At 46.7% G+C, this 14398-nt stretch overlaps 1 protein-coding gene across 5 annotated transcripts in view; it reads right to left on the bottom strand.

The window, feature by feature from the left end:
• Positions 1 to 14398, bottom strand: part of srcin1a (SRC kinase signaling inhibitor 1a) — a 322417-nt gene that overhangs the window by 246751 nt on the left and 61268 nt on the right. For 4 of the 5 annotated variants that reach the window (XM_055656821.1, XM_055656827.1, XM_055656829.1 and 1 more), the window contains exon 2: positions 6993 to 7115. The exons of the other annotated variant lie outside the window; for it this stretch is intronic. In XM_055656821.1, the coding sequence (XP_055512796.1) occupies positions 6993 to 7017 (25 nt within the window). In that variant the 5' untranslated portion in view covers positions 7018 to 7115. The remainder of the gene's footprint in view (positions 1 to 6992; positions 7116 to 14398) is intronic. 5 annotated transcript variants of the gene reach the window in all.

Below are 14398 nucleotides of genomic sequence, written 5' to 3'. Positions count from 1 at the left end.
CCCTTGCATCCACTCTCTCTCCGTCCCTCCCACCCCCACCCGAGTGGTCTTGCTAGTTTCACTGTTTGTATCCCTTCATTATCATCTCGTCCACAGCCAACAAGGGACCATTGTGGGCTCCACCTTTCTCGAGTCATCAGTGCCGGCTGTGATTTGTCCTGTCACTTTCCGTACCTCTATAGTTTCCCTCTCCCCTGACTCTCACTCTGAAGAAGGGTCTCGACCCAAAACGTCACCTATTCCTTTTCTCCAGAGATGCTGCCTGTCCCCGCTGAGTTCCTCCAGCACTTTGCGTCTGATCTTTGGTTTAATCTTTGGCACCTGCAGTTCCTTCCGACACAACTGGTCAGTGTTACCTACCCCCTCAGTATCCCATCAGTAGAAACAAGGAAACATAGAAATTAGATGCAGGAGTAGGCCATTCAGCCCTTTGAGCCTGCACCGCCATTCAATATGATCATGGCTGATCAACCAACTCAGTATCCCATTCCTGCCTTCTCTCCATATTCTCTGATCCCTTTAGCCACAAGGGCCACATCTAACTCCCTCTTAAATATAGCCAATGAACTGTGGCCTCAACTACCTTCTGTGGCAGAGAGTTCCAGAGATTCACCACTCTCTGCGCAAAAAATATTTTTCTCATCTCGGTCCTAAAAGATTTCCCCCTTATCCTTAAACTGTGACCCCTTGTTCTGGACTTCCCCAACATCGGGAACAATCTTCCTGCATCTAGCCTGTCCAACCCCTTAAGAATTGTGTACGTTTCTATAAGATCCCCCCTCAATCTTCTAAATTCTAACAAGGAGGAAGCTGAGAGGTAACCACATTGCATCCAAGTCACAAGCTGACTGAGGGCAGGAGACCTTTGTCCTAGCAGGTAGTTCAAACCAGGCAGGTGTTTATATCAAACCAATAGTTTCATGGTCACCTTTGTAAGTACCTGATATTTTATTCCAGGTTTATTTAATGACCACAATTAACATTTCCTAGTTCTGGTTGAATTTAGAACATAATATGTAGTAAAGAACCCTAGGTGCTGATTTATATTTTCATAGAGACACCCATGAATTCCACAACCCCAAACCCTCACCTGATCTACCTTATGTACTTTGGCTAACCTGATCTTCACCTGATTCCAGTCCCCCGACACAACTTAAGGGCGACTCAGGATTGATACTAAATGTCCTTTGAAGAAAGATTGAAAAGACTAGGCTTGTATTCATTGGAGTTTAGATGGATGAGGGGGGGGATCTTATAGAAACATATAAAATCATACAAGGACTGGACAAGCTAGATGCAGGAAAAATGTTCCCAATGTTGGGCGAGTCCAGAACCAGGGGCCACACACAGTCTTAGAATAAAGGGGAGGTCATTTAAGGCTGAGGTGAGAAAAAACGTTTTCACCCAGAGAGTTGTGAATTTGTGGAATTCCCTGCCACAGAGGGCAGTGGTGGCCAATTCACTGGATGGATTTAAGGGAGAGTTTGATAGAGCTCTAGGGGCTAGTGGAGTCAAAGGATATGGGGAGAAGGCAGGCACGGGTTATTGATTGGGGACGATCGGCCATGATCGCAATTAATGGCTGTGCAGGCTCGAAGGGCCGAATGGCCTCCTCCTGCACCTATTTTCTATGTTTCAATGTTTCTATGCATGTGCTATCCTTCTCCTGTGTGATGGAGACAATAGCCAATAGGCAAAAGGTGCAGGGATAGGCCATTCGGCCCTTCGAGCCAGCACCACCATTCAATGTGATCATGGATGATCATGCCACAATCAGTACCCCGTTCCTGCCTTCATCCCATATCCCCTGACTCCGTTATCTTTAAGTGCCCTATCTAGCTCTCTCTCTTGGAGCTATCCAGAGAACCGTGTGAGGCAGAGAATTCCACACACTCACAACTCTCTATGAGAAAAAGTGTTTCCTTGTCTCCGTTCTAAATGGCTTACCCATTATTCTTAAACTGTGGCCCCTGGTTCTGGACTCCCTCAACATCGGGAACGTGTTTCCTGCCTCTAGTGTGTCCAAGCTTTTAACAACCTTATGAGTTTCAATGAGATACCCTCTCATCCTTCTAAACTCCAGAGTGTCCAAGCCCAGCCGCTCCATTCTCTCAGCATATGACAATCCCGCCATCCCAGGAATTAACCTGGTGAACCTACGCTGCACTCCCTCAACAGCAAGAATGTCCTTCCTCAAATTAGGGAACCAAAACTGCACACAATACTCCAAGTGTGGTCTCACTAGGGCTCTGTACAACTGCAGAAGGACCTCTTTGCTCCTATATTCGACTCCTCTTGTTATAAAGGCCAACATGCCATTCGCTTTCTTCACTGCCTGCTGTACCTGCATGATTACTTTCATAGACTGATGTATAAGGACCCCCCAAATCCCGTTGTATCTCCCCTTTTCCAGATGATTCCTCTCATGATTTTATAATCTGATTACAAAGAAATCACGCTGCAGAATGCACGATATCACGTACGTCTTTTCCAAGTTCCCTGGAGCTCTCAGCGCTGGAGTGATGCAATTAAACTATCTGCATGCTACACACAGAGACAGTTTCACACCTACTGCAAACACTCCCTGCATCCCAATAGCCATCTTGACAGGCACTTCAACTCAGAAGCAAAACATATTGATATTGTTTCCAAGACAACCAGGCCGGGAAGAATCAGCCACGGCTCTACAGTTGAAAAACATTGATCAACTGCGCTTTTCTCGTCTCGCCTCAACCTGTCCCTCCACCAGGCAGGTTATGTGGCCCCTTGTAACGTCGTCTTTCCACAAAACCAGGGGCCACACACACAGTTTAAGAATAAGGAGTCATAAGGAGAAACACTTTTTCTCACAGAGAGTGGTGCGTCTGTGGAATTCTCTGCCTCAGAGGGCGGTGGAGGCCGGTTCTCTGGATGCTTTCAAGAGAGGGCCAGATAGGGCTCTTAAAAATAGCGGAGTCAGGGGATATGGATAGAAGGCAAGAACGGGGTACTGATTGGGAATGATCATAGAGACATAGAAAATAGGTGCAGGAGTAGGCCATTCGGCCCTTCGAGCCTGCACCGCCATTCAATATGATCATGGCTGATCATCCAACTCAGTATCCCATCCCTGTCTTCTCTCCATACCCCCTGATCCCTTTAGCCACAAGGGCCACAACTAACTCCCTCTTAAATATAGCCAATGAACTGGCCTCAACTACCTTCTGTGGCAGAGAATTCCACAGATTCACCACTCTCTGTGTAAAAAATGTTTTTCTCATCTCGGTCCTAAAAGACTTCCCCTTTATCCTTAAACTGGATAAATGACCAGCGGACATTTGCCGTGGAGATTTAAAGATCCGAAATATCAGGAATTATCGCGTTTGCTCGCTGCATTTCATCAAAAGTAAGGCATTATTGGCTTTTTTTATCTTTATTGATGAAATGCAGCGAGCAAACGCGATAATTCCCGATATTTTGGATCTTTAAATCTCCACGGCAAATGTCCGCTGGTCATTTCTGCTGGATTTGCACCTTCAGCTCCCTCTTGATTTTACCTTAGTTTCTATCTTTTTTTTGGACTGTAAATCTAGGTAGCTGTGCCTCACGGTCACCCCGACTGGCACAGTAAATTGCAGCTCAAAAACTGGCCGTTTTCGATGTTTTTAACCGGTGTGAAAGTGCGTGTTTTCCCATTCACTAACATGTACCGGATGTATAGCATGTCCTCCACTTCAGATTTTCGGTCACGTGGGTGCGGATCTACGCTCCAGTGACCTTTCGTGAAATCACCCTATAGGGTGGAGAGGATTAGCTGTGTAGGAAGTTACTGCAGAAGCAGGTTTACACTGCAATACCATCTTCCTGCATCTGGCCTGTCCAACCCCTGATGGACTTTGAGGAACTGAACTTTGGTATCTTTGTCGGCACCAGGACCGTGGCGACATTTGTGCCCTGCCCCAGTGAGGTCTGCTGTGTGATTTTACCAGGTTAGACAATAGACAATAGGCGCAGGAGTAGGCCATTCGGCCCTTCGAGCCAGCACCGCCTTTCAATGTGATCATGGCTGCATGCACAACAAGGCATTTCACTCTACCTTGGTACATTTGACAACAGAAAATAATTCAGTCAGTGAATCATTAAATCCTTAAATCGTTGAATCTCTATCTTTCAGCCGTCCTCAATGTGGACATCTTCGACCCAACACGTATACTTAGCAAAGACCATCAATTAGGAATTATAGCAAAGTTTCGTCGATTGCTTGCTGTGGCCATTAGCACCAGATCAATGCTGGCCAAAGCACTGGGAGAATTTTCACTTCTTTCACTCAAGCCGTGGAGCAGGTTGGATAGACGGCAAGCGCTGGAGTAACTCAACGGGTCAGGCAGTATCTCTGGAGAACAAGGATAGGTGACGTTTCGGGTCGAGACCCTTCTTCAGTCTGAGAGTCAGGGGAGAGGGAAACAAGAGATATAGGACAGTGCTCAAGAGGGAACTGCAGATGCTGGAAAATCGAAGGTAGACAAAAGTGCCGGAGAAACTCAGCTGGTGCAGCAGCATCTATGGAGCGAAGGAAATAGGCAACGTTTCGGGCCGAAACCCGGAAGGGTTTCGGCCCGAAACGTTGCCTATTTCCTATAGTGGAGATTGTTCAACTCTTTGCATGGAGCGAAGGAAATAGGCAACGTTGCCTATTTCCTTTGATACATAGATACTGCCGCACCCGCTGAGTTTCTCCAGCACGTTTGTCTACCATAAGTAGAATGGCGTTAGGAGGGAGAGATAGATTGGCCACGATTGGATGATGGGGTAGATTTGATGGGCCGAATGGCCTAATTCTGCTCCTCGAGTTTGTGAACTGATGAGATTATTCTATTCTATTTAATATTTAAGGCAGAGATAGATATATATATATATATATATATATATATGGAAGGGTTTCGGCCCGAAACGTTGCCTATTTCCTGAAATGGTTCCTATTCGGCCCGAAACGTTGCCTATTTCCTTCGCTCCATAGATGCCTCCGCACCCATATAACCATATAACAATTACAGCACGGAAACAGGCCATCTCGGCCCTACAAGTCCGTGCCGAACAAATTTCTTCCCTTAGTCCCACCTGCCTGCACTCATACCATAACCCTCCATTCCCTTCTCATCCATATGCCTATCCAATTTATTTTTAAATGATACCAACGAACCTGCCTCCACCACTTCCACTGGAAGCTCATTCCACACCGCTACCACTCTCTGAGTAAAGAAGTTCCCCCTCATGTTACCCCTAAACTTCTGTCCCTTAATTCTGAAGTCGTGTCCTCTTGTTTGAATCTTCCCTATTCTCAAAGGGAAAAGCTTGTCCACATCAACTCTGTCTATCCCTCTCATCATTTTAAAGACCTCTATCAAGTCCCCCCTTAACCTTCTGCGCTCCAGAGAATAAAGCCCTAACTTATTCAACCTTTTGCTGTAACTCACTGAGATATAGACAGTGATCCAGAGAATAAGGCTAAGGGGATCAGGGGATATGGAGAGAAGGCAGGTACGGGATACTGAGTTGGATGATCAGCCATGATCATATTGAATGGCGGTGCAGGCTCGAAGGGCCGAATGGCCTCTACTCCTGCACCTAATTTCTATGTATCTATGTTTCTAATATATAGAACAAATGAAAGATATGCAAATAAAACAACGATGATAACGGATACAGGCCATTGCTACCTGTCTGATCCGTTGAGTTACTCCAGCTTTTTGTGCCAATCTTCGGATTAAACCAGCATCTGCAGTTCCTTCCTACATATTTCAAAATTGTTTGGATTCAGAGTCTGAAGAAGGGTCAACAGGCAATAGACAACAGGCAATAGGTGCAGGAGTAGGCCATTCGGCCCTTCGAGCCAGCACCGCCGCTGAATATGCTGGAGACCGTTGTATGTTAATGTTGGGCTGAAATTTGGCCAGACAGAGAAGTGGGATTTACCAAAATTCTTGGACTGGGTTTAGTTTAGTTTAGACAATAGACAATAGGTGCAGGAGTAGAGGCCATTTGGCCCTTCGAACAAGCACCCACCATTCAATGTGATCATGGCTGATCAACCCCAATCAGTACCCCGTTCCTGCCTCCTCCCCATATCCCCTGACTCCGCTATTTTTCAGAGCCCCATCTAGCTCTCTTGAAAGCATCCAGAGAACCGGCCTCCACCGCCCTCTGAGGCAGAGAATTCCACAGACTCACTGCTCTCTGGGAGAAAAAGTGATTCCTCGTCTCCATTCTAAATGGCTTACTCCGTTCTAAATGGCTATTTTTAAGGGTTTCATAGAAACATAGAAAATAGGTGCAGGAGTAGAGGCCATTCGGCCCTTCGAGCCTGCACCGCCATTCAATATGATCATGGCTGATCTTAAAATGAACGTATTTAAAATACCGAAGAGTGAAAGAAGATTCAACAAAAATAATCCTCCCCAGACCGGTTGCCACAATCAAAACATTAGTAAGTCATGAGGACTATTTTAACGAAAGAATGTACATTTGGAAGTATATCGAATTGAAGTTTCTTGCATGGAGCCTTATTAGATTACAGCTAACTTAATGCGGCATTCAAACATGAAAAGGTTCCCCGCCCCTGCTCTAGAAACATAGAAACATAGAAAATAGGTGCAGGAGTAGGCCCTTCGAGCCTGCACTGCCATTCAATATGATCATGGCTGATCATCCAACTCAGTATCCTGTACCTGCCTTCTCTCCATACCCCCTGATCCCTTTAGCCACAAGGGCCACATCTAACTCCCCCTTAAATATAGCCAATGAACTGTGTGGCCTCAACTACATTATGTGGCAGAGAATTCCAGAGATTCACCACTCTCTGTGTGAAAAATGCCCATGGGTCCCCACATGAAACGTCACCCACTCCTTTGTCTCCAGAGATGCTGCCTGGCCCGCTGAGTTACTTCAGCACTCTGTGTCCATCTCTGGTGTAAACCAGCAGGTGCGGTTCTTTGTCTCTGCATGGAATAGTTTACCTGGGCCAGCAAACAGGATCTGCATTCGTCTGTTCCAAAAGAGGGCTCTCCTTTTTACAGCACTCCCCCATCCTACACCTCGTCTTGCCGAATGGAATTTTGTTCTCTTTTCTCCACCGGGCCCTAGAAACAAGGAACTTCATTGCACCCTGGTGTATAGCACAAGAAACTGCTTTGTCATCTCTTCTGAGTAACATGGGAACCGGCGTGGGGGAGAACCGCTGTAGGGGAGGGTGGGGGGGGAGAACAAAACAGGGAGCCGACATGCTTTGTCAGAGTCAGAGGTGGCTGCTCTTTGTATACATTGGGAGTGCAAGCAAAAAATGTCCCTGGGCCAATGCAGTCATTTATTCAAATCGTTTGCTATGTCGCTCTTCAAGGGAGATGCTAAATGCATTTCGTTGTCTCTGTACTGTACACTGACAATGACAATTAAAATTGAATCTGAATCTGAATCTGAATCAGTATTCCATTCCAAAACTCAATCCACCTGCTCCAATGACAATAGACAATAGGTGCAGGAGTAGGCCATTCGGCCCCTTCGAGCCAGCACCGCCATTCAATGTGATCATGGCTGATCATCCCCAATCAGTACCCCGTTCCTGCCTTCTCCTTCTTCTGGAAATAAATGATACCACATCACCAGGGGCACAAAAAAGCTGGAGAAACTCAGCGGGTGAGGCAGCATCTATGGAGCAAAGGAAGAGGCAACCCTCCCCCCCCCCCCCCCCCCCCCCCCCCCCCCCGACATCAGTCTGAAGAAGTGTCTCGATCCGAAACGTCGCCTATTCCTTTGCTCCAATAGACAATAGGTGCAGGAGAAGGCTATTCGGCCCCTTCGAGCCAGCACCGCCATTCAATGAGACCATTGATGCTGCCTCACCCGCTGAGTTTCTCCAGCTTTTTTGTCTACATTCGATTTTTCCAGCATCTGCAGTTCCTTCTTAAACACAGCACATCACTATATCAAACAAGAAAATTACAGAATAATCGAAACATTATTACTGCTAATGAGTCCATTTGGCCCTTCCAATTGATTCGGCCCTTTGTATATTTACACTAGGTCCATAGCACCAGAGACCCTGGTTCGATCCTGACTATGGCTGCTGTCTGTGTGGAGTTTGCACGTTCTCCCCGTGACCGCATGGGTTTTCTCCGGGTGCTCCGGTTTCCTCCCACATTCCAAAGACGTGCAGGTTTGAAGGTTAATTGGCTTTGGTAAAATTGCAAATGGTCCTCAGTTTGTGGGATAGTACTAGTGTACGGGGTGATTGCTGGTCGGCGAGGACTCGATGGGCTGAAGGGCCTGTTTCTGCGCTGTGTCGCTAAAGTCTACATTAAAATCGAAAGCAATAACCGTTGAACATCCCAATCAATATTTATTGCAGGTCAATGTTGGCACAAGGAACTGCAGATGCTGGTTTACAAAAAAAAAAGACAAAGTGCTGGAGTAACTCAGCAGACACAAAGTGCTGGAGTAACTCAACGGGTCAGGCGGAATCTCTGGAGAACATGGATAGGTGACAGAAGTGACATGTTCATCAGTCCTAGGAGCAGAATTAGGCCATTCGGCCCATCAAGTCTCCTCCACCATTCAATCACGGATGATCTATCTTTCTTTCTAACTGCATTCTCCTGCCTTCTCCCTATAACCCCTAACATACTTTACTAATCACGATTCTTTCAATCTCTGCATTAAAAATATCCATTGACTTGGCCTCCACAGCCGTCTGTGGCAATGAATCCCACAGATTCACCACCCTCTGACTAAAGAAATTCCTCCTCATCTCCTTTCTAAAGGTGCGTCCTTTTAGTCTGAGGCTGTGTCCTCTGGTCCGAGACTCTCCCACTGGGGGAAATCCTCTCCACGTCCACTCTACCCAGGCCTTTCAGTATCCAACGTTTCGGGAACAGGTCTGAAGAAGGGTGTGGACTTGTGGACTATCCATGTTCTCCAGAGATGCTGCCTGGCCCAGCGAGTTACTCCAGCACTCTGTGTCCTCTCTGGCAGATCAACTGGCCGATTGTGACTCAGTCCTGACTGGGATGTCAGGACTTCATATGAAGAAAGACTGGATAGACTCGGCTTGTACTCGCTAGAATTTAGAAGATTGAGGGGGGATCTTATAGAAAAGTGCAAAATTCTTAGGGGGTTGGACAGGCTAGATGCAGGAAGATTGTTCCCGATGTTGGGGAAGTCCAGGACAAGGGGTCACAGTTTAAGGATAAGGGGGAAATCCTTTAGGACCGAGATGAGAAAAACATTTTTCACACAGAGAGTGGTGAATCTCCGGAACTCTCTGCCACAGAGGGTAGTTGAGGCCAGTTCATTGGCTATATTTAAGAGGGAGTTAGATGTGGCCCTTGTGGCAAAAGGGATCAGGGGGTATGGAGAGAAGGCAGGTACGGGATACTGAGTTGGATGATCAGCCATGATCATATTGAATGACGGTGCAGGCTCGAAGGGCCGAATGGCCTACTCCTGCACCTATTGTCTATGTTTCTATGTTAAGATACCAGGTTGTGCAATTTGGCTCCATGCACCGCATGAAACCAACGCTGCAAAAGATGCTAAATAAAACACGAGCCTTGTTTTAATGGGGCCTGATTTACATGCAGACAAATGTGTTAGACAATACTGACTAGTTAATAATTACTGGGATTTATTCCAGCGAGCATCGCTCGGATCACATCCAACTTGTGAACAGCAGGAATGATTTGCATGTGTGGAATCACACAATCTTCAACTGCAGATGTTTAACTCACCAGAGGACTATCATAGACATATCTCATCACAGCCACAGATACAGGAGCTGCAGTGAGTGCTTCTCATGGCGAGAGACACAAAAGGCTGGAGTAAATCAGTGGGACAAGGCAGAAGGAGGCGTTTCGGGTCGAGACCCTTCTTCAGACTGGGAGTCAGGGGAGAGGGAGACACCGAGATATGGAAGGGTAAGGCGTGAAAACGAGAGATCAAAGTGGAAGAGGTCCAAGGAAATTGTAAAATAGATCATTGTTAGCGAGGGGAAGCTGACAACGAGGCATGCAGAAGTAACATTTAATCAAGACTGGTCAGAGAACTAGGACGGGGGAGGGATGGAGAGAGAGGGAAAGTGAGGGTCACTCCTCCCAGTGAATGCATTTTGTTGGCAAAAACGGGAAAGCAGACTATTATCTAAATGGTGGCATATTAGGAAAGGGGGAGATGCAGCGAGACCTGGGTGTCATGGTACACCAGTCATTGAAGGTAGGCATGCAGGTGCAGCAGGCAGTAAAGAAAGCGAATGGTATGTTAGCTTTCATTGCAAAAGGATTTGAGTATAGGAGCAGGGAGGTTCTACTGCAGTTGTACAGGGTCTTGGTGAGACCACACCTGGAGTATTGCGTACAGTTTTGGTCTCCAAATCTGAGGAAGGACATTATTGCCATAGAGGGAGTGCAGAGACGGTTCACCAGACTGATTCCTGGGATGTCAGGACTGTCTTATGAAGAAAGACTGGATAGACTTGGTTTATACTCGCTAGAATTTAGGAGATTGAGAGGGGATCTTATAGAAACTTACAAAATTCTTAAGGGGTTGGACAGGCTAGATGCAGGAAAATTGTTCCCGATGTTAGGGAAGTCCAGGACAAGGGGTCACAGCTTAAGGATAAGGGGGAAATCCTTTAAAACCGAGATGAGAAGAACTTTTTTCACACAGAGAGTGGTGAATCTCAGGAACTCTGCCACAGAGGGTAGTTGAGGCCAGTTCATTGGCTATATTTAAGAGGGAGTTAGATGTGGCCCTTGTGGCTAAGGGGATCAGGGGGTATGGAGAGAAGGCAGGTACGGGATACTGAGTTGGATGATCAGCCATGATCATATTGAATGGCGGTGCAGGCTCGAAGGGCCGAATGGCCTACTCCTGCACCTAATTTCTATGTTTCTATGTTGCACACTACCAGAATGGTCGCTCAGAATGCTCATTCACTAAACTGTAAAGTGCCTGTCCCACTCATGCGTTTTTTTCGGCGACTTGCCAGCACCCGCCATAGTCGCAGCAGGCGGATGAAAACTACCCGACTACTCACGACAATACAGGCCACGTCATGCCGCGACACGTCGACACGTGACCCCTGTACGGTGGTGAGTAGCCGCCCAAAGAGGCGTACCTTTTTCTGGTCGCCGTTGGATTTTCGACATGTTGAACATTTTCGGCGACCTGCTGCGACTATGACGGGTGGCGTAAGTCGCCAAAAAAAAAATCGAGTAAGTGGGACAGGCCCTTAACTCATTTTGCAAGACCCCAAGATATTACAGAGGGTTGTGGACGTGTGTTGGGCACAATCGCACAAACCAACCTCCCTTCCATTGACTCCATCTACACCTCACGCTGCCTCGGCAAGGCCAAGCAGCATCATCAAGGACCAGTCTCACCCCCCCCCCCCCCCCCCCCCCCCCCCCCGTCACTCATCTCCCCTCTCCCATCAGGCAAGAGGTACAGGAGTGTGAAATCGCACACCTCCAGATTCAGTGATAGTTCCATCTCAGCTGTTATCAAGCATTTGATATAGAAACTTATAGAACTTATAAGCTTATAGAAACTTACAAAATAGAAACTTACAAAATTCTTAAGGGGTTGGACAGGCTAGATGCAGGAAGATTGTTCCCGATGTTGGGGAAGTCCAGGACAAGGGGTCACAGCTTAAGGATAAGGGGGAAATCCTTTAAAACCGAGATGAGGAGAACTTTTTTCACACAGAGAGTGGTGAATCTCTGGAACTCTCTGCCACAGAGGGTAGTTGAGGCCAGTTCATTGGCTATATTTAAGAGGGAGTTAGATGTGGCCCTTGTGGCTAAGGGGATCAGAGGGTATGGAGAGAAGGCAGGTACGGGATACTGAGTTGGATGATCAGCCATGATCATATTAAATGGCGGTGCAGGCTCGAAGGGCCGAATGGCCTACTCCTGCACCTAATTTCTATGTTTCTATGTTTCTATGATAGGACCCACCCTTATCACCAACTAGAGAGCGGTCCTGACCTCCCATTAACCTCATTGGAGACCCTTGGACCTCTCATCGAACTCCACTGGCTTTCACCTTTGCACGAAACGTTATTCCCTTCATCCAGTATCTGTACATTGTGGACAGCTTAATTATATTCATGTACAGTTTTTCCACTGACTAGATGGCACGCAAGAAGAAGATTTCCCTCAGTAATCAACTAAGCTGAGGAACGCCTTGCTTGTATTTGTAGAGGAGACACAAGAAACTGCAGATGCTGGAATCTTGATCAAAACACAAAGTGGTGGAGGAACTCTTAAGGCGGTTGGACAGGCTAGATGCAGGGAGATTGTTCCCGATGTTGGGGAAGTCCAGAACAAACGTTCAAGGATAAGGGGGAAATCCTTTAGGACCGAGATGAGAAAAACATTTTTCACACAGAGAGTGGTGAATCTGTGGAATTCTCTGCCACAGAAGGTAGTTGAGGCCACAGTTCATTGGCTATATTTAAGAGGGAGTTAGATGTGGCCCTTGCGGCTAAAGGGATCAGGGGGTATGGAGAGAAGGCAGGGATGGGATACTGAATTGGATGATCAGCCATGATCATATTGAATGGCGGTGCAGGCTCGAAGGGCCGAATGGCCTACTCCTGCACCTATTTTCTATGTTTCTATGTTTCTGTGGGTCAGGCCACATTTGAGGTGGAGATGGGTAAAAAGACATTTGTGGTTCAATACTACCCCTTTGGTCAATTGTACATGAATATCTCTTCCTTCGCTCATGTGCACACAAGGACAAAAGACAAGGAGCAGAATTATTCAGGATATTTTTAAGGCAGAGGTAGATAGTTTCTTCATTAGTACGGGTGTCAGGGGTTATGGGGGAGAAGGCAGGAGAATGGGGTTAGGAGGGAGACATCGGTCAGCCATGATTGATGGGCCGAATGGCCTAATTCTGGTCCTAAAACATGACTTTATGAGAATTATGCCATTCGGCCCATCCAGTCTGTTCCGCCATTTGATCATGGGGCAGCTGACAGTCCTTCCTCATGCTGGAGATCGTTGTATGTTACAAGTTGGGCTGAAATGTGGCCAGACAGAGAAGTAGGATTTACCAAAATTCTTGGACTGGGTGTAGTTTGGTTTAGACAATAGACAATAGGTGCAGTAGGCCATTTGGCCCTTTGAACAAGCACCTACCATTCAATGTGATCATGGCTGATCATCCCCAATCAGTACCCCGTTCCTGCCTTCTCCCCATATCCGCTATCTTTAAGAGCCCTATCTAGCTCTCTCTTGAAAGCATCCAGAGAACCTGCCTCCACCGCCCTCTGAGGCAGAGAATTCCACAGACTCACCACTCTCTGTGAGAAAAAGTGTTTCCTCGACTCCGCTATTCGGTTCAGAGATACAGCATGGAAACAGGCCCTTCGGCCCACCGAATTCATGCTGACCACAATTGTCCACACACTCCCATTGGGCAAAGGGCATAGAAGTGTGAAAACGCACACATCCAGATTCAGGGACGATTTCTTCCCAGCTGTTATCAGGCAACTGGAGCATCCTACCAACAACTAGAGAGCGGGCCTGAGCTACTATCTCCCTTCATTGGAGACCCTAGGACTTTCATTGAACAGACTTTACCTTGCACTAAATGTAACTCATTGTATTCCCTGTATCATGTATCTGCACACTGTGGATGTCTCGATTGTCTTTCTGCTGACTGGTTAGCACGCAACAAAAACTTTTCCCTGTACACATACTAAATTCAAAACTCACTATCCCACACACTAGAGGCAACTCACAGAAGCCAGTTTGTCCACTAACCTGCACGTCTTTGGAGTGTGGGAGGAAACCAGAGCACCTGGAGAAAACCCACGCAGTCACAGGGGGAACATGCAAACTCCGTATAAGACAGCACCCGCAGTCAGGATCGAACCCGGGTCTCTGGGGGTGTGAGGCAGCGATTCTACCGCTGCGCCAGCCACTAAGGCAGCATGGGAGTTACACCTTCCATGCTATGGGGAGATGTAACTCATCGCGCTTGGTCCTGGCTACCTGTAATGGCAGAATCTATGCCAATCACGGCCACCTGCTGATATTTCAAGGTTGTTAAGATGAAATGAATTATTCAAAGATTCGATTCAAGTGACATAAATAAGTGGGAATTTAATGCGAAAAAATTGAATTACCAGATTGGAGTTAAGTGGGTTTGAACTTATTCAGGTCTGAAAAACAGGCCTTGTGCGTTGCAGTTAATGCCACGGTATTTGGGTGGACTCTACACCGATGTTCTTTATTCCAAAGCACAGGTTATTTAAGAAATGTATCTAATGTTCCATGTCATTTATTCCCAATGTAGGTGATAGGTTTTTCAATTTATTTTTATTTCCTTTGCTGTGCAATGGAAATAGTTTTACACC

Source organism: Leucoraja erinacea, chromosome 27 (assembly GCF_028641065.1).
Source record: "Leucoraja erinacea ecotype New England chromosome 27, Leri_hhj_1, whole genome shotgun sequence".
NCBI classification, from domain to species: domain Eukaryota; kingdom Metazoa; phylum Chordata; class Chondrichthyes; order Rajiformes; family Rajidae; genus Leucoraja; species Leucoraja erinaceus.
The sequence above is the reverse complement of the archived record's forward strand: the minus strand, read 5'-3'. Positions and strand labels throughout refer to the sequence as shown.